At 35.2% G+C, this 24,917-nt stretch overlaps 1 protein-coding gene across 1 annotated transcript in view; it reads right to left on the bottom strand.

Moving 5' to 3' along the window:
- Positions 1–24,917, bottom strand: part of LOC134527261 (mpv17-like protein) — a 520,718-nt gene that overhangs the window by 40,243 nt on the left and 455,558 nt on the right. Inside the window, exon 5 of the mRNA XM_063359784.1 lies at positions 6,699–6,769. Within this exon, the coding sequence (XP_063215854.1) occupies positions 6,699–6,769 (71 nt within the window). The remainder of the gene's footprint in view (positions 1–6,698; positions 6,770–24,917) is intronic.

Raw genomic sequence — 24,917 nt, 5'->3', positions numbered from 1 at the left:
CCAATGTGCTGCCTTTTTAATTGTGCTTTCAAAATGTGCTGCCTTATTCTTGATGGTGCTTCCAAAATGTTTAAAATTAAAAATTAAAATTAATAAAATTTTTACCATTACAATGTTTAAATTTAAGTACCGAAAACTGCTAAAATAGCACTATTTTACACCTTAAAGATCGGTTAAATACGGGGAAGGGGGGGGGGAGAAGCTATTCTTCTTAACACCCCCCATACACAAATCCTGGCTACGCCACTGAGCGTAAATACATGTTATGTTGGTTTTATTGAATATAATTAGCTGACGATGAAGAAGGTCGTGAGGTTCGGAAATAGGTTGTCTACACGTCTGACATTGTTTATGAGCCGGCCTCGCGGTCCGAAGACGATTGGTCTATATGTATGGATGGCTTTGTACATGAACGGATTAGAGGTTATTCAGATTATTAAAAAACTAGACTTTCATGTTAGGCTTATCGGCAACGTATTTAATTCGTCTAACATTGTCGTACATTGATTTGTGTTTTATTTTTGAAGAGAGAATGATTTATAAACTCCGCGAAAGGTAATGAAAGCCAAACTATAAAATTTATTTAATACTAGCTGCAGTACCCGGCTTTGCCCGGGATGAACACCGTGTGATATATTGCCCGCGAGTTACAGCAAAATGGATAGCGGTATGTCCAGTGTGTTGGACATTAAGAAATGACACATAATTACTGTTTTTGTATCTGTGACCTATGATTTTCTGTTTACCCATGGCAATCGGTTGAAAGGTTTAGAAGATGATGCGCTACAGCGCCATCTAGCGGCGAGTTACAAAAAAATGGATAGCATTAAAACCTTCTTCATGATAAAAACACTTCGATGTGCAAACTTTCATGGCGATCGGTCAAACGGTATAAGAGTTTATCGACGTCATACATACCAAAATCGAATTATATATATTCTTATATTTCGAAATTTTGGGGCTTTCACTTTTGCGGAAAGTGGATGTTCAGGACCTCGAATGGTTTGGAACACTCCATCTCGAAAGAAATGATATTTGAATTTCCTGAAATTGTCGAAATTTTGGGGCTTTGCCCCCAGAGGGGGAGGGGTGATTTTGAGGACCCTGAATGGCTGGGAAACAATTAAAATCGAAAAAATGATATTTAAATTTTTTTAAATTTTGGGGTTTTGACCCCTGAGGGGGGGGGGGAGGGGTGTGATGTTGAGAACCCCGAATGGCTCGTAAACACTCCAAATCGGAAAAGAAAAGGTTTTTGGAAATTTTGGGAATTTTTTTAACTATTGGGTTTTTGACTCCTTGTGGGGGGAGGGTAGTTTGAGGACCCCGAATGGCTCGGAAACACTCCAAATAGTAAAAAAGTATTCTTAAATTTAAGAAATTTTTCGAAATTTTGGGGTTTTGCATTCCCCCAATCCCCTTACCACAAATTTGTTGGAGAACACGTCTTTGGGTAAACGTTCCGCCATCCCCCGGACACTTTAGTTAGTAATGACTCAATTTAATACAATTTCCTCCAATTTTTCGAAATTTGTGGTTTTCACTTTTGTGGAAAAGGGGGGGGGGGGGGGGGTGGAGGTTCAGAACCTCGAATGGTTCGGAACACTCCATCTCGAATGAAATGATATTTGAATTTCCTGAAATTTTCGAGATTTGGGGCTTTGTCCCCAGAGGGGGAGGGGTTATTATGAGGACCCTGAATGGCAGGGAAACACACTAAAAATCGAAAGAGAATGATTTTTGAAATTTTCTAAATTTTGGGGCTTTGACCTGTTGAGAAAGGGGGGGGGGGGGGGTAATTTTGAGGACCCCGAATGGCTCGTAAACACTCCAAACCCAAAGAGAATAGGTTTTCGAAAGTTTGGGAAACTTTTTTATTATTGGGTCTTTGACTTCTTGCGGGGGTAGGGTAGTTTGAGGACCCCGAATGGCTCGGAAACACTCCAAATAGTAAAAAAGTATACTTAAATTTAAGACATTTTTCAAATTTTTCGTAATTTTGGGGTTTTGGACTACCCCCTCTCCCAAAAAATTGGGTGCGAAGTCGACTTTGGGTAAAAGTTCCACCATGCCCCGGACACTTTAGTTCGTAATGACCTAATTTTAATACAATTTCCACCAATTTTTTCGAAATTTTGTGGCCTTAATTTTTGCGGATGGGGGGGGGGGGGGGGGGGGGCTGGAGGTTCAGGTCCTCGAATGTTTCGGAACACTCCATCTCGAAAGAATAGATATTTGAAATTACTAAAATTATCGAAATTTTGAGGCTTTTCCCCAGAGGGGGGCGGGGGGTTCGAGGACCCTGAATGGCTCTAAAACGCTTAAAATCGAAAGAGAAAGATTTTTAAAAAATTTTAAACTTTCGAAATTTTGGGCTTTAACCACCTGGGGGGGGGGGGGGGGGTTGAGGACCCCGAATGGCTCGGAAATGTTTAATATGAAATAAAGGAAGATGGCAATTACACGTAACTATTCTAATTAATAAAAAAAAAATCAACCTACCTGAAAAAGTAAAGTTCAAATTTTTCAACAATATATTACATAATTGAAAAATATATCTGGTCTTCGGTCTCAGTAGCCCTTAGACTCTTGACGCTCAGCAGATAAATTATAAACACTAAACCAAACTCCTTGCAATTAAGTTATAAGTAGGTAGTGTAAAAAAAATAACAATATTGACAAATAGAAAAAATTAGTAGGCCCTACCAACCTATGAATAAATTTCGAAGAAATTTATAAGTTTAAGAATTTATATACCTACATAATATGAAACTTGAAACTATCCACACAATAAAAACCTATGAATGTTAGTGTAACTAATTTTTTTATTTGTCATAATACCTAAAAATACGTATGTTTCCAAAATGAAACAAAGTATAAATAATGACCAATTTGACAAAAAAATGTACGACTGAAATGACATTGAAAACATACACGTGAAATTTAAAAGAATTATGAGTGCCCTAGGTAGGGAGAAAAAATACATATAGAAGAAATTAAATAAAAAAAAATGGGTGCGTGTACTTAGGTACGCGCATGAGAAGTTATACTTCTTTGGCATCATTTAAAAATAGTTTTTAATTGCATGCAAAAATATTGCGTGGAGTCCCTCCGCGCGGAAGAAGTGAAACTTCCTAATGTGGAAATGAAAATAGGAAGGGGTAGAAATTGATTTTTAGTGAAATCATATTGTATGAAATTAAACTAAAAAAAAATAAAGGAAATAAATTTGTAACGATTCATAGATTGATCTTCAGAGACAGAGAGACAACTATTAAATGTCTATAAAACTTACTTATTTATGAGAGAAGATTTTCATGAAATAAATCATGAAATCATTCAACTATAAAATATGTTTATTTAACCAAGCGGACGGGTTCGCCCCAAGGAGAAAATTGACGCGGCAAGACCTCGTGGACATAGAGAAATGACACACACTCACTATTTATGTGTTTATGAAACATTATTTTTTTCTGCAATTTAAATTGTAATATACAAAAACGGTATTGAAAATTGAAACAAATATGGCGACACTGCAAACTGTCAAGATATTTTTTTTCTTACTCTCTACTTAGTTCCTTACAATAGAAAAACGTAACGTAATGGCTTGAAAGCTATTGCTCGGCAGGCATAGAGGAATGACACTAACAGTTTGTATATCTATGACACACATTACATAAATTTAAGATTAATTTTTTTAACCCATTTAAAGATTTTTTTTAGACAAAAGATAGCCTATGTCCAACCGCAGGATATAATCTATATCCTTGCCAAATTTCATTACGATCTGTTCAGCCGTTCAGCCGGGAAAAGGTAACAAACAAACAAACAGACATACAGACAGACAGACAGAGTTACTTTCGCATTTATAATATTAGTATTGATTTAGTTACACTTGTCACTGGTCAAGAAGCAAACAGACAACTGGAATCCATGGATTCAATTTATAAATTAATGAGTTATTTTTTCGGTGAGATTTCGAATATTTCCCGAATTTTTAGGTCAATAAATACAAATATCCAAGATGGTGGCCTTAATGGCTTATAGGATGATGGATGATTTGGAAACTATGCTTCTTTTAGGACTTTGATCATTTTTTTAAAATTGATATTTTTTACATAAAATTAAGGTGATTTGCATCGCCCAGGGATCAAACCACAAACAGGATTCGTCGAATCAATAAGTAAATTAATAACAAATATTTTTAAGGAATTTTGGATTTTTTCTTGAATTTCTAGCTAAATAATTACATGATTCCAATATGGTGCCCAAATTTCAAGATGGCCGGTACCTCAGTTATAAAAAATGATTACTGCACTCTGGCAGGTTAGAATAAAACTAGTATGATGGGAATGATGGTAATGATGGTAAGACGAATACACACGTAAGATGGTGTCCTCCAGCAGACAAAAACAAGATTGTGACAATGTCCTATTGCAGGTGGTAGCTCCTGGTAGCATTTACTGAACATAAAATGTCGGAGTCATGATGGTCGTCACGGGTAATGTAAATTTCAAGGTCAATGTCAAAGTTTAAGTTCAAGGTCAAATTTCAAGCTCAATTTTAAATTTCAAGGTCAAGGTCAAATTTCAATGCCAACAGTTGAGATCAATGGTATGGTGTACAGAAAATCACACTAACATGATGGTGGCACACTCTAGCAGACGAAAATAAGATGGCTGTCTCCAGCGGACGAAGACAAGATGGCGGACATGATGCCATACCAGTTGACGATATATACCTTGTTATTGGTGGAGGGAGGTCAGTCTAGGCGGCTTCAATGGAGGTAGGTTCTGTCGTTTTTAATTTTTTGCTCTTACCCGTTTCGAACCAAGGACGGGAATTGATCAAATCAATATGTATTCTAATAATTTAATTTTTTTGGTGAATTTTGGAATTTTTACGTTAAAATCGGATAATAAATAAGGATTTTCGAGATGGCGGGCGTGACGTCATACTAGGTGACGAATTATATACTTTGACATAAGTGGAGGGGGGAGTCAGTCTGCCAGCAGCCACCATGAGAGAATGATCTGTCACCATTTTTATTTTTTTGCCCTCACCGGTTTCGATCCGAGGAGTCGGAGCTCCGTGTCGTAACAGTATGTTTTTTAAATATTTTTATTAAAATTTAATTAATTAAATTTTTTATTTTTTTTTATTTTTTTTTTTTTAAAAAAATCGGATACAAAATAAAGATGTTTAAAATGGCTAGCGTAACGGAATTTGCAACGGTGACGTCATATTCCTAGATGACGTCAGCGGCTTAGTGCGGATAGCTCTTAGGACTTTTAAGCCGCTTTTAGGAATTTGTGTTCTTTCTAAGGCAAAAGTATTTTGAGGTTTTTCGAAATCCTAATTTTTAAATTTTTGAGTAAGGAAACGTGAAATGTTTCCTCAAAACGGTACTTTATGAGTTATTTTGAGTCATTTTTGAGGAATTTTTAGGAATTTTTGAGTCCAAGATGGCCGCCGTGACGTCACAAATCCAATATGGCGGTCGGGACCAGGAACCACACCTTGAACCTTGGCGCAGGACCGGCCAAATCATACTACTGATAACATAAGAAAAATATTGTTTCTCTTCGAGACATTTTGTACTTTAAATAATATGTATTTAAGGAAAAGAAATTTCATATTTTAAAGAATAGTAAATCCGTCACATTTAACCATAACCTATACCACATTTATCAAGTGAATAACCAGTGTGCCTGACTCTCTTGTCGGTTTTTATGTGGTTTCAAGATATAATAAAACTGTCAGTCCGGGTAGCATATTCTTATACTATTTGTTTTTATCGTTATGTCTTAAAATCTTATGGTAATTTTTATTGAAAGATATTCATATTTTAATTAACACCTGTCCCTTTAAAGTACGAGTATTTTTCCTACAATTATAGTTCATCTATATTATTAAATTTAAAACGTTATTTCAACATCAACTTCTAATTATAGAGTACGAAAATTTATTATCTTAGTACTCGTATATGCATAAAAATACTGCATTACAGTAATGCAGTGAAAATAACATTAAAAACACTAAGTTAATGTCATTAAATCAGTTCAGTTAATATTAAATAAAATAAAATTAATAAATATTTTATACACATACAAAAATGATTAATCAAAATTATTTAACAGTAGAATTATATATTGAGTAAATTTAAAATTAACATTTAATCAAGAAATAATTTTTGAAGAACATAGATCTTAAATGTTGAATTATAATTAATTAATAATTTAAACCTTGTAGACTTTCACAACCAATTATTTAATACACCAATAATCAAGCATATGTAGGAAAATCTGATTTTGTTTTTGCCGGTTCACATACTATACAAACTGGTGTTTTTAGTTTTATAAATAAATTTAAGCAAAATGTTTTCTGTTGTATTTATTTTATTACAATGACATCATTCCAATTTGTGTTACATCAATTTAAAAAAAAAATCAAAATTTTGCCATTTTTTTATCTTAATTACAATTGCCACTTGAAACTATTCTTTGAGAAAATGATTTCACCTAACAATTATTTAAACAATAGACAAAGAAAAAAACTAGAATATGAAAGAAGATTTTTTTTAAAATAAAAAGAAAAAAATTTTACATTAAAATAAAGGGGAAAAATTATAATTTATCAGTATTTTTTTAATAATATAACAAACTTATATTCAAAAACACAAACTTTAAAAAACTTACCTTAAATGTTGGGAGAAGCTTCGTTTTGCACTCCTCGAAAATATCATCTTTTCTTTCAAGTATGCTCATACCTAGAAAAAAATACCAGCCAGAATTTGTAGTATACGGTTCAAATAATTGGAAATTAATTTAATTCATCAAAGAGCACTTTCAACAACAAATATTGTAATTATGTTTTTTTAAGAAATTACAGAGCAAAATATACTTTAGTTTTATTCATATTATTGCTGTCGTCATATAATTTTCACATATGCAAGTTTGCACAAAGTTATTGTATAAATACAGTTATAAAAACTATGACACAATAATGAATCATTGAATAAACATTTAAACAGTGAAAATATACACCGCAGAATTCATTTAAATAATACTATATATGTATAAATATTTCTTTGGATTAAAATGTATATCATATAAAACAATATAAAAATATATATTAACACAATAAAAATAATGTGTGGAAAAGAATTTTTTTATTAACTGATTAAAAATCATTCCATGAGTCATAAATATATATGAATGCATACATCTTAATTCATGGTGTGTATATATATATATATATATATATATATATATATATATACTAGCTGCAATACCCGGCGTTGGCCGGGCAGAACACAGGGTGTCGTTAGTAATTGTCTTCTTAATTTGAATGTCAAGTGTGAAAATTAATTTATATCACTTTCAGATCCCGACAGACGTTGTTCTGCCAGTTTATAGTTCTTTACCAGGTGTGTATGTAATTTAGACTTTATAAAGCAATATAGAAAAAAGCTGAAAAATAAGAGATAACTTATATTGAAAATATTCCATTGTCTAGCTAATGCTCGGCCCGCATTTCAATGCCTCATTCAGTTTTGTTTTGTAATATGTTTGAAGTAGTTCCACATATACAAATCATATATCCATCTCTCTATATATATTTATCTCTATCTACATCTATATACATCTAAGTATCTCTCTATCTCTATTTATCTCTTTATATCTACATATATACTTCTACTTCCCACTATCTGTATATCTTCTGTAAATAAGTATCTGTATAGCTCTATACATCTATAGGTATATCTTTTTATCTAAACCATTTTATTCTCTATACCTCGCTCTATCTCAACTTATCTCTCCGTCTATATCTCACTATATATTAATATATATATATATATATATATATATATATATATATATATATATATATATATCACTATCTGTCTCTCTTTTATATTTAAATAAATTGTGTCATGCGTGCGCACTTTTACAACACAAACAGACGAAGTGCCGCTATATAAAATGAAATAAACACATTTTTTGACACGATTCGTGCTCCAACTATTGAAAAATAGTTACACTGTCTCAGTAACCTTCATGGGCATGCGCATAACAAATCACCAAATTTCATCGCAATCGGTTGAATGGTATAGGAACGCATACGGCACAAACAAACGAAAATTAAAGACATGACAAACGCATCAAACGATGGTGCGTTTAAAATTCAAGGCAACTCTATCTATTTACGAAGTTAAGAACAAAACTGTTATTAGCGCCTTTATTTTACTAGCAGCTGCGAGCTCCACTAAGCGGACTGGTCTCACCAAGGAGAGATATATTAATTTGCCAGACCTTACTATGTTTATGATCATGTGTCAGACAGAGAAATGACAATAACTTACTATTTGTATGTCTATGACCTATGATTTTTTCTGTTATAAAATGAAATTATCACTTTTTCACTCCCTTAGGGATATCATTTCCTATTAATATGGGGTCTATGTGTTAATCCAGGTTATAAGCTAGCTGTAGGCCAAATTTCATTCAAATCCATTCAGTAGTTTTTACGTGAAAGAATAACAAACATCCATCCATACTTACAAACTTTCACGTTTATAATATTATATATATACATATATATAGTACCTATACAGTCATATCAATAAAATTGAAATTATGTTAATATTCAATCAATTAAATAATAAGTTTGACTTCATTCAAGGGCTTCGCCCCGTTTTAAGCCCAACTCAATTCTTCAAACCTCCGTCCCTTTTATCATACATGCTTTATCGCCTTGATCGTCGCGTGGGGTGTGCGCGAGAGAGGGTGCCTGAGAGGACGCAGTGCTTTGCCCCTAAGGAGTTACAGTGATACTGTAAGTTTTTCTTATTTGTCGCAAGGGTATTCTTTTCTTTCCACGGCAACAAATTTCTGTCCCGTTGCCTTTATTTGTCTTAAAAGGTTTCCAACTAAAGAATCCTGAAAAATACCGAAGGTTAGATGAGGGTTTCTGAAGCGACACATTTTTGACATTAAGCTAAATACTGATATTTTTATTTATTATTTTATTATCTATAATAATTCAACTGATTTTTTTGACGTGAAAACGTCTAATTAATTGATGAACGCTGGCTGCACGCACGAAAAAGTGTCCCGTTACGCACATTGTTCCGTTCCACTGTGTCCCGTTACGCTCATTGTTCTGTTACGATGTGTTCCGTTACGCTCATTGTACACTTGCGCCGCATCTCTCTCTCTTCCACTCGATTGTACTATGCGTCCGAGGAGAAGAAAGACAGAGGCAGCACACAACTTACATCTACACGTGAACTGTTTCGTCTACTGTTTATAAAGTGAAGTGAAAAGTTAAAGTGGTTTTCATTGCTTATTACAACAAAAATTTCGGCAATAAAGGTTAATTATTCTTGCATTTTAAAAATCTGATAACTAGTATAATTTCAAGTATTTATTCTTTTATTATTGATATAAAAATGATTCAATTTTATTTATAAAATTATGAAATCATTTCATCAATGTTTTATTATGACGTTGTCACGTTAAACTATCGTCCGTAAACCGACTTTACATACAACCAATTTTTTATGTAAGTTTTCATTCGTAAGTGGCACGAATTCGAATACTTATAACGGTAATAGCAAAGGTGTCGTCTTGTCCAGTTTCCACCCTGTCTGTATCCAACAACCGTCGCGGAAGGAAGCGCGAGTAACCCAAAGACTTCATAGTTCACCAGCCGAGATTAGTAATGCTGTTTCTTAGATATAAATAATATTAAACCCTTTCATTCTAATCTTCGGGTCCTGTTTTGGTCAGGATGTCTACTTAAATAATTAACTACAACTTAATAATGAACTTCCATTCAGTGCGAGGAACTTTATCAATCACGGGGGTGACTGACGTCAACCAATCAGTTTCATGCATGATGCACTTTATCCGCAATATATCAGGGAGTACGACAGGACGTGTAAAGGTGTTGTGCGACAATACATAGAGTTGTAAAATGTGAGACTGCGAGCTATGATTTTGGATGGCTGATATCAAGTGTGTGGGTCGCCTAGAGAACCCCCGTGACCGTATGTATGTTTAAGCAGAACAGACGCTAAGAGCGGACAGGGTTTTACACTAGACACTACTGATAGGAGAATCCACACTTGTGTCACGCCGCGCCCTGAGAAGGAGATCAAGCAGGGTCCGTGGCGCCTATCAAACTTTATATAAATTCTTCAACCTTATTACGCCGATGTATAATCCTTTGTTAAGTTAAAGATAACGTGACATGCATACAACAAAATAAAAAGGAGACCGATTTTGCTAAAGGAAGGTCGTAAATTTAATATAATAGTAGTAAAAATATGTATATATTCCATTAAAACATAGTTGTATATTTAATAAACTGTGCCATTGCACATTTGTAGTAATGCGCATGCTCACTTTATCTATTTTATAGTTATTGTTTTTATTTTATTTTGTATAGCAAACTGGGAGCCATTATTTTTTTTATTCTTGAATTTGTAAATCATCTTGTAACCAACAAGTTCAGCATAATTTATATTTATAAAGCACAAGTTTCTGTGTTAAAATTTTTATATTAATTTTTCAACAAAATAATTTTACTTTTGTCCATAATGAATGTTGATTTGGGAAATCGCACTATTGTGTAACTCTATTTGTTTTACATGTGCAGTCTTTCATGTCTCAACTCTATGGTCTTCTTCAGTTGCACAAAATAATACGTCTTTCTTTTTGAAGCATGTCGGCCATGATGTAACTGTTCCTACCTTCGGCCGTTTCTTAATCTCTTGACATCAAAGTCTTAATTAATTCTCCGTACACCGCAAGTAGTGAGTAAAATCGCATATTCCTTCAAGAATATTTGGAAATGATATTTTGTTGAATTATCTTATTTTGTAATACATTTATGTACAGTGTGTGTGCGGAAGGCGTGGGTGGCCATGGGCGCGATTACTTCGTGACACACAACTTCTTCGTCACCTGAGTCATGGTGCTCCTCAGTGCCTGATGCAGCTCGTCTAATCAGGAAAGATCTTCTTTGTTACTTTCTGCATGCAGAAGAGCAACCATGAGCCACCACACATCAAAAGATAAAATTTTAACCTAGCATTTTCTGCATTGTTTTGGACTAATAATTAATTTTTTTGGACTTAACCTATGTAATTTTTAACCTATGTAATTCTTAACATCATTATCAATGTGCTTAACTTAAATATCTAAAGGGGCCCCTTATCTCAACATTTACTTTTTCTATAAGTATGACTGTATACTCATCAATTAATATTAAACTTGTTATTGTTATTATTTAAAGTAAAAGAATTTAAAGAAAAGAAAATATAAGGAACAGAGAAACGATATTGCTGTATTCATTTAACTAAAACCACTGTTTGTATTAATTTTGACTAGTAAATATATTTAACTATTTTATCCTGTAATATGGCCTCCCCAGTCGGCTCAAGGTTCTCATGATTTTCTACACGCCTAACAAGGCACCATTGAGCCCGTTCCCCATGCTTTCACTGTTGGCCTCTGTACCTCCTTGGTATTTGGCCAGGTTGAGGTGAAGAGGGCGGCAGAGCTTGGTAGCAGAGCATGGTTGTTCTGGTGTTTTGTTGGTCGTGTTCACGTGTGTAGATGTTTGTCTTGCATGTGTCCACCCTCAGATGTGCATGGCTTGGTTGTGGCAATAGTTATTTACTGTTGTTTTTATTGTGGTTATTTTGTTATTTGTTATTTTCATTATGTCCTCTTCAATCATCCCTGAGTTCCTTTTAAAGGATGAATTGATCTTTGAGTGTCAATTGCGTGGCATTTCATGTGAAAATGCCACAGTGGCACATTTGCGTAAAACATTGCGTTTGGCTCTTCAGAACAGCACTCCAGTTAATCATGACCTTTTGATAACAGTGAACCCTAATGAGGAGTATAAAACCTGCACGAGTAAGATACTAGTTTTACAGGAGTTGGTTACAAACTTAGATGATGAGAATTTTGCTGTAACGCTCCCTCGTGTCAGAAATCGGTTGAATCACTTGAGTACACGCATTAAGTGTTTTCTTGATGTTCACACACCTAAACTGTCTGAGTTACAAGTTGCCTCACTTGAAAATTATGATGGAGGAGATTCAGAATTTAGTTAAGACTGTCGGTAACGCTGAATCTCAGTTCTCATTATTACGTGATGTAACACCAATCACATCCATGACAAATATTTGTGAATAGTTGAGTAGGGTGGCATTGCCCACTTCCACTGTCCTGAATCCACTTATTTCATCAGCTCCTGGTCCGTCCAAGGTAGACTTTGATCCTGTCGGCAACATTTGTAGCCCTATGTCAATTCCTAACCTAACCAACCCAGCCTATACCACATCCACTCAGTCTACGAGTCGGAACCCTCATGTTGTATTTAGTACATCAGCAAGCTCGACACATAATCCTACTCCCTCTAGAAATTTTGCGCTGCCAAGTGTGTTTGGTAAACTTACTCATCCTCTCGAAACAATGTTGAAAAACTTCCCGGCCACTGATGGGTTGCACATACCTAAATTTTTAAATTTCCTTAAGGTTATTGTTAAATTGCGACAAAGCAACACCATCCATGAGTCGCAGATCTTGGAAACTATTTACCCTTTCACTTTTGGGCCTTTAGCCGAAAGGACTCAGCTGGCAATTGCCCAGAACCTTTCTTTCGATGTCTACCATGAGAATATCCTTAGTTTTTTTATTCCATTCAGGTTGCTTACACAATTGCAATTAAATAATTTCAATCGGTTACAGAAACCTGATGAACCACTTTATGTGTATGTAAATGAGGTTAAGGAGGCCGCTGCCATTTTGCGACTTGGTGTAACTGAACAAGAGATTGTTAACACCATCCTAGAGGGGCTTTCCCCTGATGAGAGATCTCGGTTAGTCTTTCTCAGCAAACCCTCCACATTTTCCGAGCTCGACAGAATGTGTATCCATTCGCAAAATGTTAGGTTTGCGGATCATCACCGTAACCTACAGTTTGCCCATCCCACATTTAAGACTCAAAACTATGGTTTTCACAGTTCATGTAATACCACACAGGTTAATCCTAACTTTAGGAAGAGTAGTGTTTACAACCAAACAAAAACTAAGCCAGACAATAAAGCACAAGGTCAATTTTGTAATTATTGCAAAAGAAATAACCATGTCATCAAAGACTGCAAGGTTCTGCAACAAAAAAACGCCAGAAGCAGGGATGTAAGGTGAGCGACTTACCCTGCAAGCAAGATCGGAAGCCTTATTCACAGTATAATGCTCACGTTCTTCAGCAGATTAACTCGGCTCTTTGTTTTCAAACATATTTTGGAGTACGAAAACCAGATCAAGTTTGTGAGGTTAACTTCCCTAATATTGTGGGAATAAATTCCGTCCCAGTACCTCGTATTGTGGTATCGTTTGGTTCCTTTGATACTCCTGCTTTAGTTGATTCGGGTTCTACACGTTCTATTATTTCCTATGAGTTGTTCACCAAATTGAAGGAAGCTAAGGGCATAAAATCAATTGTAAAAGGCGATTTCAAGTGCTATTCTGCTTCTAATGATATTTTAACCATAGATTGTTGCGCCACTATTAAATTTAAAATAGCAAATTTTACTTGGGTTTTCCCTTGCTTGGTATGTAAAAATATAGGTTTGGATTGTATTCTCGGAGCAGACTTTATGATGAAAACCGGACTTATACTTGATGTGCAAGAAAAGTGTATTTTCTTTAAGTTCCTACCTAAACTCAAAATTCGGTTTGCTGACAGTAACCAGCACCTTGATAACCTTGCTGAAATCAATGTACACAACTCTAGTAAAATTGAAAGTGATACTTTGAGCCATCTGTCTGATGAACAGCGTATTGCTATCAGAAAAATATGTGAATCATTTTCTAAAGTTCTAACCTCCGAATTAGGTCTTACCAACCTCTTGGAATATGAGATTAAGCTAAAAGATAGCAGCTATGTTAAAAATCAACCTTACAGATTGGCACCCATTCAGATGAATCTTTTGCGAAACGAAGTACAGCAACTTTTGGATAAAGGCGTTATTGAGCAGTCTACCTCTCAGTATGCGAGTCCTGCATTTCTAGTTCCTAAATCTAATGGTAAGCAACGAATGGTGGTCGATTTCCGTCGTGTAAATCAAAAGATTGAGATTGAATCAGTTCCTTTGCCCGATCTACATTCAGCTTTTCATTGGTTTGCTAAAGCTAAGTACTTTACCACCATTGATTTAAATTCAGCATATCATCAAATCCCTCTCAAAAAAGAATCTAAACACATCACTAGTTTTTGTGTACCCTGGAATTTATACCAGTTTACGCGAGTTCCTTTTGGGCTTGCTACTGGAGCTCAAGTCCTCACACGATTATTGGATCAAATTTTTCATGACATTAAATTTAAATTTGTATACAATTATTTGGATGATCTTGTTATATATTCTGAGAATTTTTAGGAACATCTTCAACACTTGAGAGAAGTTTTCTCTCGTCTCGAGAAAGCAGGCTTAACCGTTAACCCACAAAAGATTAAAATTGCTGTCCCAGAGATTTCATTCCTTGGTCATAAAATTTCTTCTCAAGGTATTTCCATCGATCCAGAACGTACAAAATCCATTAGAGAGTTTCCTCCACCCCGAGATGTTAAAGGTATAGCTAGATTTATCGGTATGGTCCAGTTTTTTGGAAAATTTATTCCTAATTTGGCCGAGAAGGCCGTTCCTTTGAATCAACTCCGTAAAAATAATGTGAAATTTGAATGGGGAGAAAAACAACAAAAAGCTTTTGAAACACTAAAGAATGATATAATGAGTCCACCAGTACTCCGTATGGCAGATTTTTCGAGACCTTTCATTTTGCAAACCGATGCTTCAGGTTCAGCAATAGGGGCGGTTTTAGCACAAGAGTTTGATGCTGCCCGCCATCCGATAGCTTTTGCATCCCGGACTCTGACCAATCAAGAGAAGGTAGCATCTATTTATGAATTGGAATGTCTCGCTGTTGTTTTTGGTATAGATAAGTTCAGGCCTTACTTAGAACATACAGAATTCCTTTTGGAAACGGATAATCAAGCTCTATCATGGCTCTTGGCGCACCCACGACAATTAGGCAATATCGGTCGTTGGGTCATGAAAATCTCATCTCTAAAATTCAAGGTTCAGCACATAAGAAGAACACAGAATGTAATTGCTGATACGCTTTCACGTATGTTTTATTGTTCACAGCCTAGTAAGGAGGAAGCCACTTGTAATGTTTTGGTCACTGATTTCCCTTTAGCCTTCAAGACTATTCAGGCTCATCAGGAGGAAGATGAGGAATTGCACAAAATTGTCCAAAATTTGAGTTCAGGTATCCAACAAAAACCATATTTTCTGTCCAAAGGTATCTTGTTTTCCAAAACTCGAAAAAATCAGAAACGTATTGTTCTTCCCAAAGTATTGAAACCCCTAGTATTCGAATATTTTCATTCCTCGCCTTTTGGTGCTCATCTCGGTATATACAAAACTATTGAGGCTATTAAAAAGCATTTTGTTTGGAAAGGCATGTATGCTGAGGTGGCTGATAGAGTCAAACAATGTCATCTTTGTGCACTTAGTAAACCTGCTCAGAATACCCATTTAGGTTTTTTGTCTTCTGAAATATCCGACAAACCTATGCAAAAATTATTTGTTGATTTCGTAGGCCCTTTTCCAAGGAGTAAAGATGGAAATAGTATCTTATTAGTTTGTGTGGATGCATTTTCCAAATTTGTTTGGTTGATTACTTTAAGAAAAGCTGATGCTCCATCCACGATTCGGGCTCTTCAATCCTACATATTCCAAAGTTTTGGGGTTCCTTCATCAATAGTTTCGGATAATGGATCACAATTTACTTCCAAATTATTCAAAATTATGTGCTTCACACATGGTATACGTCATATCACGTTGTCACCATACTATCCTCCACCTTCGCATGCGGAAAGGTTCAATCGTAACCTCCGTTCGGCCTTAATTGCCTTCCATGCGAAAGATCAAGTTAGTTGGGACAAAAATCTGCGTTGGCTTCAGATGGCTTTTAATTATTCACGTCATGAGTCACATAAATCTTCGCCTTTCAATTTGATGTTCACCTATGCTCCGAACAATCCCTTGTCTAATCTTTGGTCCTTGGATGACCTGTTACCTAAGGATTCTAAAAACATTAAAGTAATTTGGGCAGCTGCCCTTAAAAACCTTAAGCACTCACATGAAAGAAGTCGTATTAAATATGATAAGAATCGAGTCAAAAATCCTTTTCGACGAGGTGACCTCGTCTTATGCAAGTCACATCCTACCAGTAAAGCAGTGGATAAGAGGATGGCGAAACTGTCTTTTCGCTGGTCAGGCCCTTATCACATCCAATGCTTTTTAACCCCAGTGACAGCTGCCCTAGCTGATCCTGACACGGGTTCTTATGTGACCAGAGCTCACATTTCACACATAAAAAGGTATCACTCTCCACCTCCAGTCTGAATTGTCCAATGTTGGGATCTGCAGGTCCTTTCGTTTGGTCTTCACTGCAGGTGTTTACTTTGGTCCAATCCTTGAATTAGTTTGATCGTGGCTTGATCACCCACTGATCGTAGTCTTGAGGATTCATAATTTATTTAACTTTTTTTTCAGAATAGGCCTATTCTTTATGCATATTACATAAACAAAAAAAACCATGGTAGTAATTTAAGTTTTTATAACATCTATTTTTTTTATCTTTGTTTAGGGTATGTTTTTATGGGTGTGCTCTAGTTTAGATCACATGAGGTGTGGGTAATATCTGAATAATGTTGGGTATTATTAATAATTAGAAATCTTAAAATGTTGTTTTATTTATATTTCCCTATCCAAAGGTGTTTTCCTGTGTTCTTGTTTTAGTGTCGCTGTGAATCTCCCGTCTCCTGTATTTTCTTGTGGTCGTGTGCCATGTTCGGGGTCTTGTGCCTCCTTGTTTGTGCTTACTCCTTCGCTCTTGGAAGAGTTACGGTAAATCATTTGAATTCTGGTATTCTCTTCGAAAAACAAGATTCGCTAATCTTTTCGGACAATGTTTATTCCATTGTGCTTGACTTCAATTTAGTTCAACTTGAAAATGAAAGTAAACAATTGGATGTTTTTCTGGACAAAGTTATTTCACTGAATAGTGGTCATCACGATGATGAAGCTTGGAATCAGAATTTTGCGTTTGTGGTCAAACAACTACAAGAAAACTTTATTGCATACAAAACTGAGACTATGGCTTTAACTTCACTTCTGCCCCATCGCCCTAGAAGGCAAAAACGTGGTTGGTTTAATTTTGGTGGTTCTATATTGAAGACAGTTTTCGGTACCCTAGATAGTGATGATTTGACTGTCTTGGAGAAAAGACTGAAAGTGGTTAACGAGAATCAAGATGACATTTCTAACAGTATGTTACATCATATGATTGTGGTCAAGAATTTAGAAGATAGAGTCATAAACAACACTATTCTCATTAAAAATTTGGCGTTACATTATCTAAATAGCCATAATGAATTTTACAAAGCATTAAACAGCTCCATCCATGAAGTCTGTGACAAAATCACATTAATAAGTTGGAGAATTGATCTAAATACCCTTTTGTTTAGGGTTAGTGAGACATTATCTAGTGCTCGGCTGGAAATTTCCGATCTAAGACAAGCTATTGAAAACAGTGTTCATGGACAACTAAGTTCCACTCTTCTAACACCCACGGTGTTTATTGATCTTTTGTTTAAAATTCAACAGTATATTGCCCTACCCTTGCATATGTTGGCTACAATTTCGCATGATAATCTCTACATGTTTTATGGTTTGAGTAAAGTCCAAGCCATCGTCTATAATGGTTCATTAAATGTCATTGTTAACGTGCCTCTAGCAAACAAGGATAGCAGTTTTGAGGCTTATAACATTTTCGCCTTCCCATTTTTCTCTTCTGAGTTCAAACATTATCTTTTACTCAACGTGCACGACACTTTGTTGGTTAGTCCAGACAGAAAAATATTTGCTCCTGTGTTTTCTTCTTCTCTCTCGGGTTGTAAAAAATACGGTGTAACCTTATGTTCCCCGACCTTTCCGTTTTTTGATGCTCATGTCAGTAATTGTGAGTTTAACCCTTTTCTTGGTAAACCCACTTATGAAATTTGTGATAAAAGCTTTGTTTCACTGGATTTACCTTTCCTTCAAAAAACCAATACACTTTGGTTATTCGCTAGTAATCATTCATTGGATGTTACCTTAGTGTGTCGATCAACTGCGGAGTCATTTCCACCTTTAACTATTTCTTTAATTGGTAGTGGATGTATAAATAATGTTTCCCATTGTGACATTGTAAGCCCATTTTTCAAAACTTTTGGGTCAGTAATTTCTACTTTACATTTCAATCTAACTTTACATTCTATTCACATCCCAAAATTTAATTTTAACCTCAGCAAGCTGTCCTTTGCTTCACTCCCTAATTTAACCATCAATGCTTCTCTTATTAAGGATATTAATGGTATGTTAAAGTCCCGTCCTAACGGTGCTCCTTTTCACGATGTAGTTAATCTCTTTCGTCCGAAGCAACAACACGTTGAGTCCTACTCTCACTTTAACCTTGCTGCCATATCCATATCCTCCCTGGTCTTAATTTGTATCCACATTTTGAGCATTATCCTTTTCTTGAAGTTGCGCTCCATCTCGACCACCCTCCCAAATCCTTCACCTCCTATCCCTTCCGGGACAATGTTGTTTCCCTTAGCCTCATCGTCTAATGTGGAATAGTAATTTTTTTATATATATAGCTAAGTGTTTATGTGGGTATTGTTGTAATTGGGATGTTATTTTAGTTTTGGGACTTATTAACTGTTGCCACTCACCGGCTGTTGCCCTTTGAGGGGAGGAGTGTCTGCCATTGCACATTTGTAGTAATGCGCATGCTCACTTTATCTATTTTATAGTTATTGTTTTTATTTTATTTTGTATAGCAAACTGGGAGCCATAATTTTTTTTTATTCTTGAATTTGTAAATCATCTTGTAACCAACAAGTTCAGCATAATTTATATTTATAAAGCACAAGTTTCTGTGTTAAAATTTTTATATTAATTTTTCAACAAAATAATTTTACTTTTGTCCATAATGAATGTTGATTTGGGAAATCGCACTATAGTGTAACTCTTTTTGTTTTACATGTGCAGTCTTTCATGTCTCAACTCTATGGTCTTCAACAGTTGCACAAAACAATACGTCTTTCTTTTTGAAGCATTTCGGCCATGATGTAACTGTTCCTACCTTCGGCCGTTTCTTAATCTTGACATCAATGTCTTAATTAATTCTCCGTACACCGCAAGTGGTGAGTAAAATCGCATATTCCTTCAAGAATATGTGGAAATGATATTTTGTTCAATTATCTTATTTTGTAATACATTTATGTACAGTGTGTGTGCGGAAGGCGTGGGTGGCCATGGGCGCGATTACTTCGTGACACACAGCTTCTTCGTCACCTGAGTCATGGTGCTCCTCAGTGCCTGATGCAGCTCGTCTAATCAGGAAAGATCTTCTTTGTTACTTTCTGCATGCAGAAGAGCAACCATGAGCCACCACACATCAAAAGATAAAATTTTAACCTAGCTTTTTCGGCATTGTTTTGGACTAATAATTAATTTTTTTGGACTTAACCTATGTAATTTTTAACCTATGTAATTCTTAACATCATTATCAATGTGCTTAACTTAAATATCTAAAGGGGCCCCTTATCTTAACATTTACTTTTTCTATAAGTATGACTGTATACTCATCAATTGATATTAAACTTGTTATTGTTATTATTTAAAGTAAAAGAATTTAAAGAAAAGAAAATATAAGGAACAGAGAAACGATATTGCTGTATTCATTTAACTAAAACCACTTTTTGTATTAATTTTGACTAGTAAATATATTTAACTATTTTATCCTGTAATATGGCCTCCCCAGTCGGCTCAAGGTTCTCATGATTTTCTACACGCCTAACAAGGCACCATTGAGCCCGTTCCCCATGCTTTCACTGTTGGCCTCTGTACCTCCTTGGTATTTGGCCAGGTTGAGGTGAAGAGGGCGGCAGAATACACATCCCCAATCATCTGTTATGAAAATGTTCACAGATCAGCAATCAGTCTTTTCTTTTTAACATAAATATAAATAAAACATACATTAATTTTACTCTCCCCTACTAACATCTAAGTTCAGGATCTATCAATCAAAAACTATTAAGAAATTACATTACTTTTAACTGGTTATATTTACATTTTATATAAAGGTTAAAATCATATCGCTTGTTAATATTTACATATTAAAGATTTATAACTGAGAGACCAAATAAAATGCAATATTTTTAATTAATTCTATTAATCTTTTTTTTACGCTTTATTATTTTGTGTGCATGATGTAAGACGTCTTTACTCGCTTTTCCTCGATGCCATTGTTAGCACTCAATTCTATTTTCTTTATGTATAGTTTCCAGCAACTGGATATAAGTGATATCATTTCCCTATTTAACTGATCTGATTACATATGTACACTGTGTATATATTAGAACCAAACGTATGTATCTCTTCTTTTGCCAATAAATGCTGATTGTCAGTAATAAATCGCCCAAACTGAAGTACCCTTACATAACGTTAGCTCGTTTTTACCACTATAATATATATTTGGTTTATTTTTATTGAACACTATCTTCTTAACTGAAGAGAAAGTTACACACCAAACTGTGTCATTGGAAAGGTGGCGGTTGTGCATTTTTAATGATACTATGTTTTAGTATATGTATGCAGCCCCTCCTTGTCTATCTTATATTCCAAGTATCGGTTGGGATGTTAAATTCACATTTATCTAATCATAGTGTGAATTCTGAAATTTTTTATCTTTATAATACCTGTACTACCCTAGTATCCATTGTTATTGTTTCAGGTTCTCTATTTTATTCGTAAGGGAATTGTTTGGTATGCATGAGAGATCCAATTTTGTAAAAATATAAAAGTTGCTTACCCTGTTGAATTATTGACATATGGTAAAATGTATTGATCTATTTTCAATACTAGACTTAACGTTGAATTGAAATCCCTAAAAGCAAATTACTTTCCATTTCTTCTTTAATATATGCACAGTTGGTATACCTCAACATATAAAATCGAGTAACAGGCGATTTGCCTAACGGTGGTTTGCCTAAACATGAATTTGTTACGGCGATTTGCCTAAAGTCATTTCGCCTAAAGGCGTTTTGCCTGACAGCGATTTGCCTAACGGCGATTTGCTTAACAGCGTTTTGCCTAACGGCGATTTGCCTAACGGCGATTTGCCTTAATGGCGTTTTGCCTAACGGCGTTTTGCCTAAAATGTTACTATGATGACAAAACCTCGTTTTGTGTAATGGCAAATTACCTAACGGCATTTTGATAATGGCGATTTGCCTAATGGCATTTTGCCTAACATAACCTAACCTAACCTAAGCTTACCTAACCTAAGCTAATCTAACCTAACCTAACCTAACCTAAGCTAACCTAAGCTAACCTAACCTAAGCTAACCTAACCTAAGCTAACCTAAGCTAACCTAACCTAACCTAACGGCATTTTGCCTATCACCGGTTTGCCTAATGGTGATTTGCCTAACGGTGTTTTGCCTAACGGCGTTTTGCCTAACTCCTATTTGGCAAACGGCGTTTTGCCTAATGGCGATTTGCCTAATGGCGTTTTGCCTAATGGTGTTTTGCCTAACGGCGTTTTGCCTGACAGAGTTTTGCCTTAACGGCGTTTTGCCTAAATTAGGCAAAACGCCTTTAGGCAAAACGACACATGCCCATAAAATCTACCAGAATGATACACACTTCCTAATGAGCCGGTTCAATTTATTCACAAAAGTATTCTTTGGCAAAGAAAATATATCGAAATGTCCTATACTTAACAGAAGAATTTTCTTTGCTTAAATTGCGTAAAACTATTTAAACTGCTGAGGGATATCGCTTAGACAATTTGGAAACTCCAACTACCATAATAAATTGAAACAAAAGTTTTTCTTTTGATTCCTATGCAGCATGTCTTGCAATAAACCTAGTTAGCTCCTCTCAATTTTCAACAGTAGTGTACAAAAGGCAATTCGAGCCTAAGCTGCAGGCGGTGGTGCCGGTGCCGAGATTCGGTACGTGGATTGTGACACCACAACAGCCATTTTTGACATAAAAATGACTCAAAATTCCTCAAAAATGACTTTAAAATACTGAAAATCCCCCCCAAAAAAATCCTGATTTAAAGAAAAAAAAATTTGTTTTAAAAGAAAATTTTTGTTTTAGTCCTCAATAATGCCAACGGCTAGAAATATCCATTTTAAGGATTAAGAATAATTAACTACAGCCTCCGATATCATAACCTTAACAATTAGGATGCCATTGCCGCCATCTTGTATTAAGACGAAAATTTTCCAATTATTGATATGCCCGCCATCTTGAAAATTTGTATTTTTTGATAGAAAATCAGGAACAATTAAAAAATATATATAAAAAATTTATAGTATTATAATAAAAATGTATAAAAACACCATTGCTAATATCGTTATGGTCACCATCTAAAAATTATAGAAATGTTACACATTTCGTTACGGACGTCATCTTGGAAGTGTATGACATAATCGTTGTGCATTTTGTTATAGACACTATCTTGGATTATCTACAGATCATTTCACTTTTCGTTACTGTCGCCATTTGCAAAATCCGAAATTTTAATGCTAGGGATTCAAAAACCTTTTAAATTTATAAAAAAAGAAATATTAATAAAATTATTTTTTTGTAAAAACACCCACTTAAGTCCTTGGTTCTAACCCGGCGAGGACAAAAAAAAATCACAACAGATCTTTTCTCCACGGAAGCCGCCGACAGACTGACATCCCACCACTAATGCCAAGGTATATATTGACCGCTAGTATAACGTCACTTCCGCCATCTTGATTTGTCTGCTAGAGTGCACTACCACCATGTTAGATTAATTTTTGTTCACTAGAACATTGACCTTGACCTATACTGTTGGCATTGACCTTTGATGTTGACCTTGAATTTGAACCTTGACCTTAAACTTAACCATGACCTTTAACCTTCACAATTGTGATTATCTTGGATCCAACATATTGTTTTCAGTACTTGCTAGCAGGAGCGCTAGTTAACACATCGCCTGCTAGAAGAAAACCACCAACATCACTTTTTCAATACTTGTTACTAGGAGCGATGATGTCACGTAGTACACATGTCATCTGATAGAGTGCATTACCATCATGTTAGTTTATTTCTTAGCTACAAAAGTGCAGCATTATTTATAAAGAGAAAGTTATTTATCACGGTATCCGCCATCTTGAAATTAAAACGACATCTTGGAAATTCGCAATTATAGACATAGAAATCCAGGAAAAATTACAGATCCATCGGTAAAATCACTCATTAATTTACTGATGGACTCGATTGATTCCTGTTCATGGTACGATGTTTCATTAGTCAATGCAAAGTAATTTAAGTTCACTTAAAAGAGTTATAATTTAATACATAGTAACAAAAAGGTTACAATTTCGAGAAATAAAGCAATACAAATTAAAATAAAAAATAATTACAAATAGTTAAGGAAAGTATGTCCGGGCACTGGCTTCTGGCTGTGGTGAGTGGTGAAGACCGAGTTCTGACGTCACGTCCATCTCTAACGTCACGGCGGCCATCTTGGACGATCTTGACCTTGGATCTTTGACCTTGACCTTGGTGTCTGTCTTGGATCCGCCATCTATAAATCTAGCGCACCACTCACTCATGATGAAATTTTCGTCAAGGCCGCCATATTGATTTTTTTATCTGTTCTGTTGGAGGCCGCCATCTTGGATACCATCAACTATGTTTCTGCTCTTTGTTCCTAGAGAGCGCCAGCGTCGCTCTGTCTCATCACATAATGTCGATGTTCCATTACCTACCAGAGCTATATGGTCCTTATCGACATATTAAATTTAATTTTTTATGCAAAATACATTGGAAGGGCTGTGATTCAAACCATTTCAGCTCTGACCTCTAGGTAGGAAAACATATGCCTTTGACCGCATGGCCATTAAGATAGTTACCAGACTGAGAATGAAATAAGGTTTATATAAAAATAACATACATATTCGGACTTATAATTTTTTTTTAAATTTAAAGTATAATAGCATCACTTGTTTGAGACAGAACCGCCATCTTGTATTAAGACGTAACTGTTGCAATTATCGTTACGCCCGACATCTTGAAAATCCGTAATTTTAATGTTAGATATTCCGATAAAATTCCAAAAAAATACTTAAAAAATTGCCCACTTCTAATGTTTTGTTACTTAATCGATTTCAGTCCTCGGTTCGATTCCAGGAGAGAGAAACCAGTAATTTATTAATATTTTAAACAAATTCTCAAGAAAAAGTAAAAAAAAAATGTCTAAAGCCATACCCGATATTTTGAATTATGTCACCACTGTATCAATTATCATTATTGCCACCATCTTGAAAATCTTTATTTATTATCCGATTTTAATGAAAAAAAATTCAAAATTCATCAAAAATATAATTTATTAATATACTGATTGATAAGATCGATTCCCGTCCTTGTTTCGAACCCGGTAAGAGCAACAAATAAAAAAACGACATATCCTTCCTCCACGGAAGCTACCTACAGATTGACCTCCCACCACCAATACCAAGGTATATATCGTCAGATGGTATGACATCATGTCCGCCATATTGTATTCGTCCTCTGGAGGCCACCATCTTGTTTTCATATTCTAGAAGTCGCTTATGCCATGTTAGTGTAATTTTTTGTTCACCATACATTTGACCTCGACTTTTGACATTGAACTTTGACCTTGACCTTGAACTTTGACCTTGACCATGAACTTTCACTGGGACCTTGA

Source organism: Bacillus rossius, chromosome 1 (assembly GCF_032445375.1).
Source record: "Bacillus rossius redtenbacheri isolate Brsri chromosome 1, Brsri_v3, whole genome shotgun sequence".
In the NCBI taxonomy this organism is placed as follows: Eukaryota; Metazoa; Arthropoda; class Insecta; order Phasmatodea; family Bacillidae; genus Bacillus; species Bacillus rossius.
Note: the sequence above shows the minus strand (reverse complement) of the source record. Positions and strands in the feature narration are given on the sequence as shown.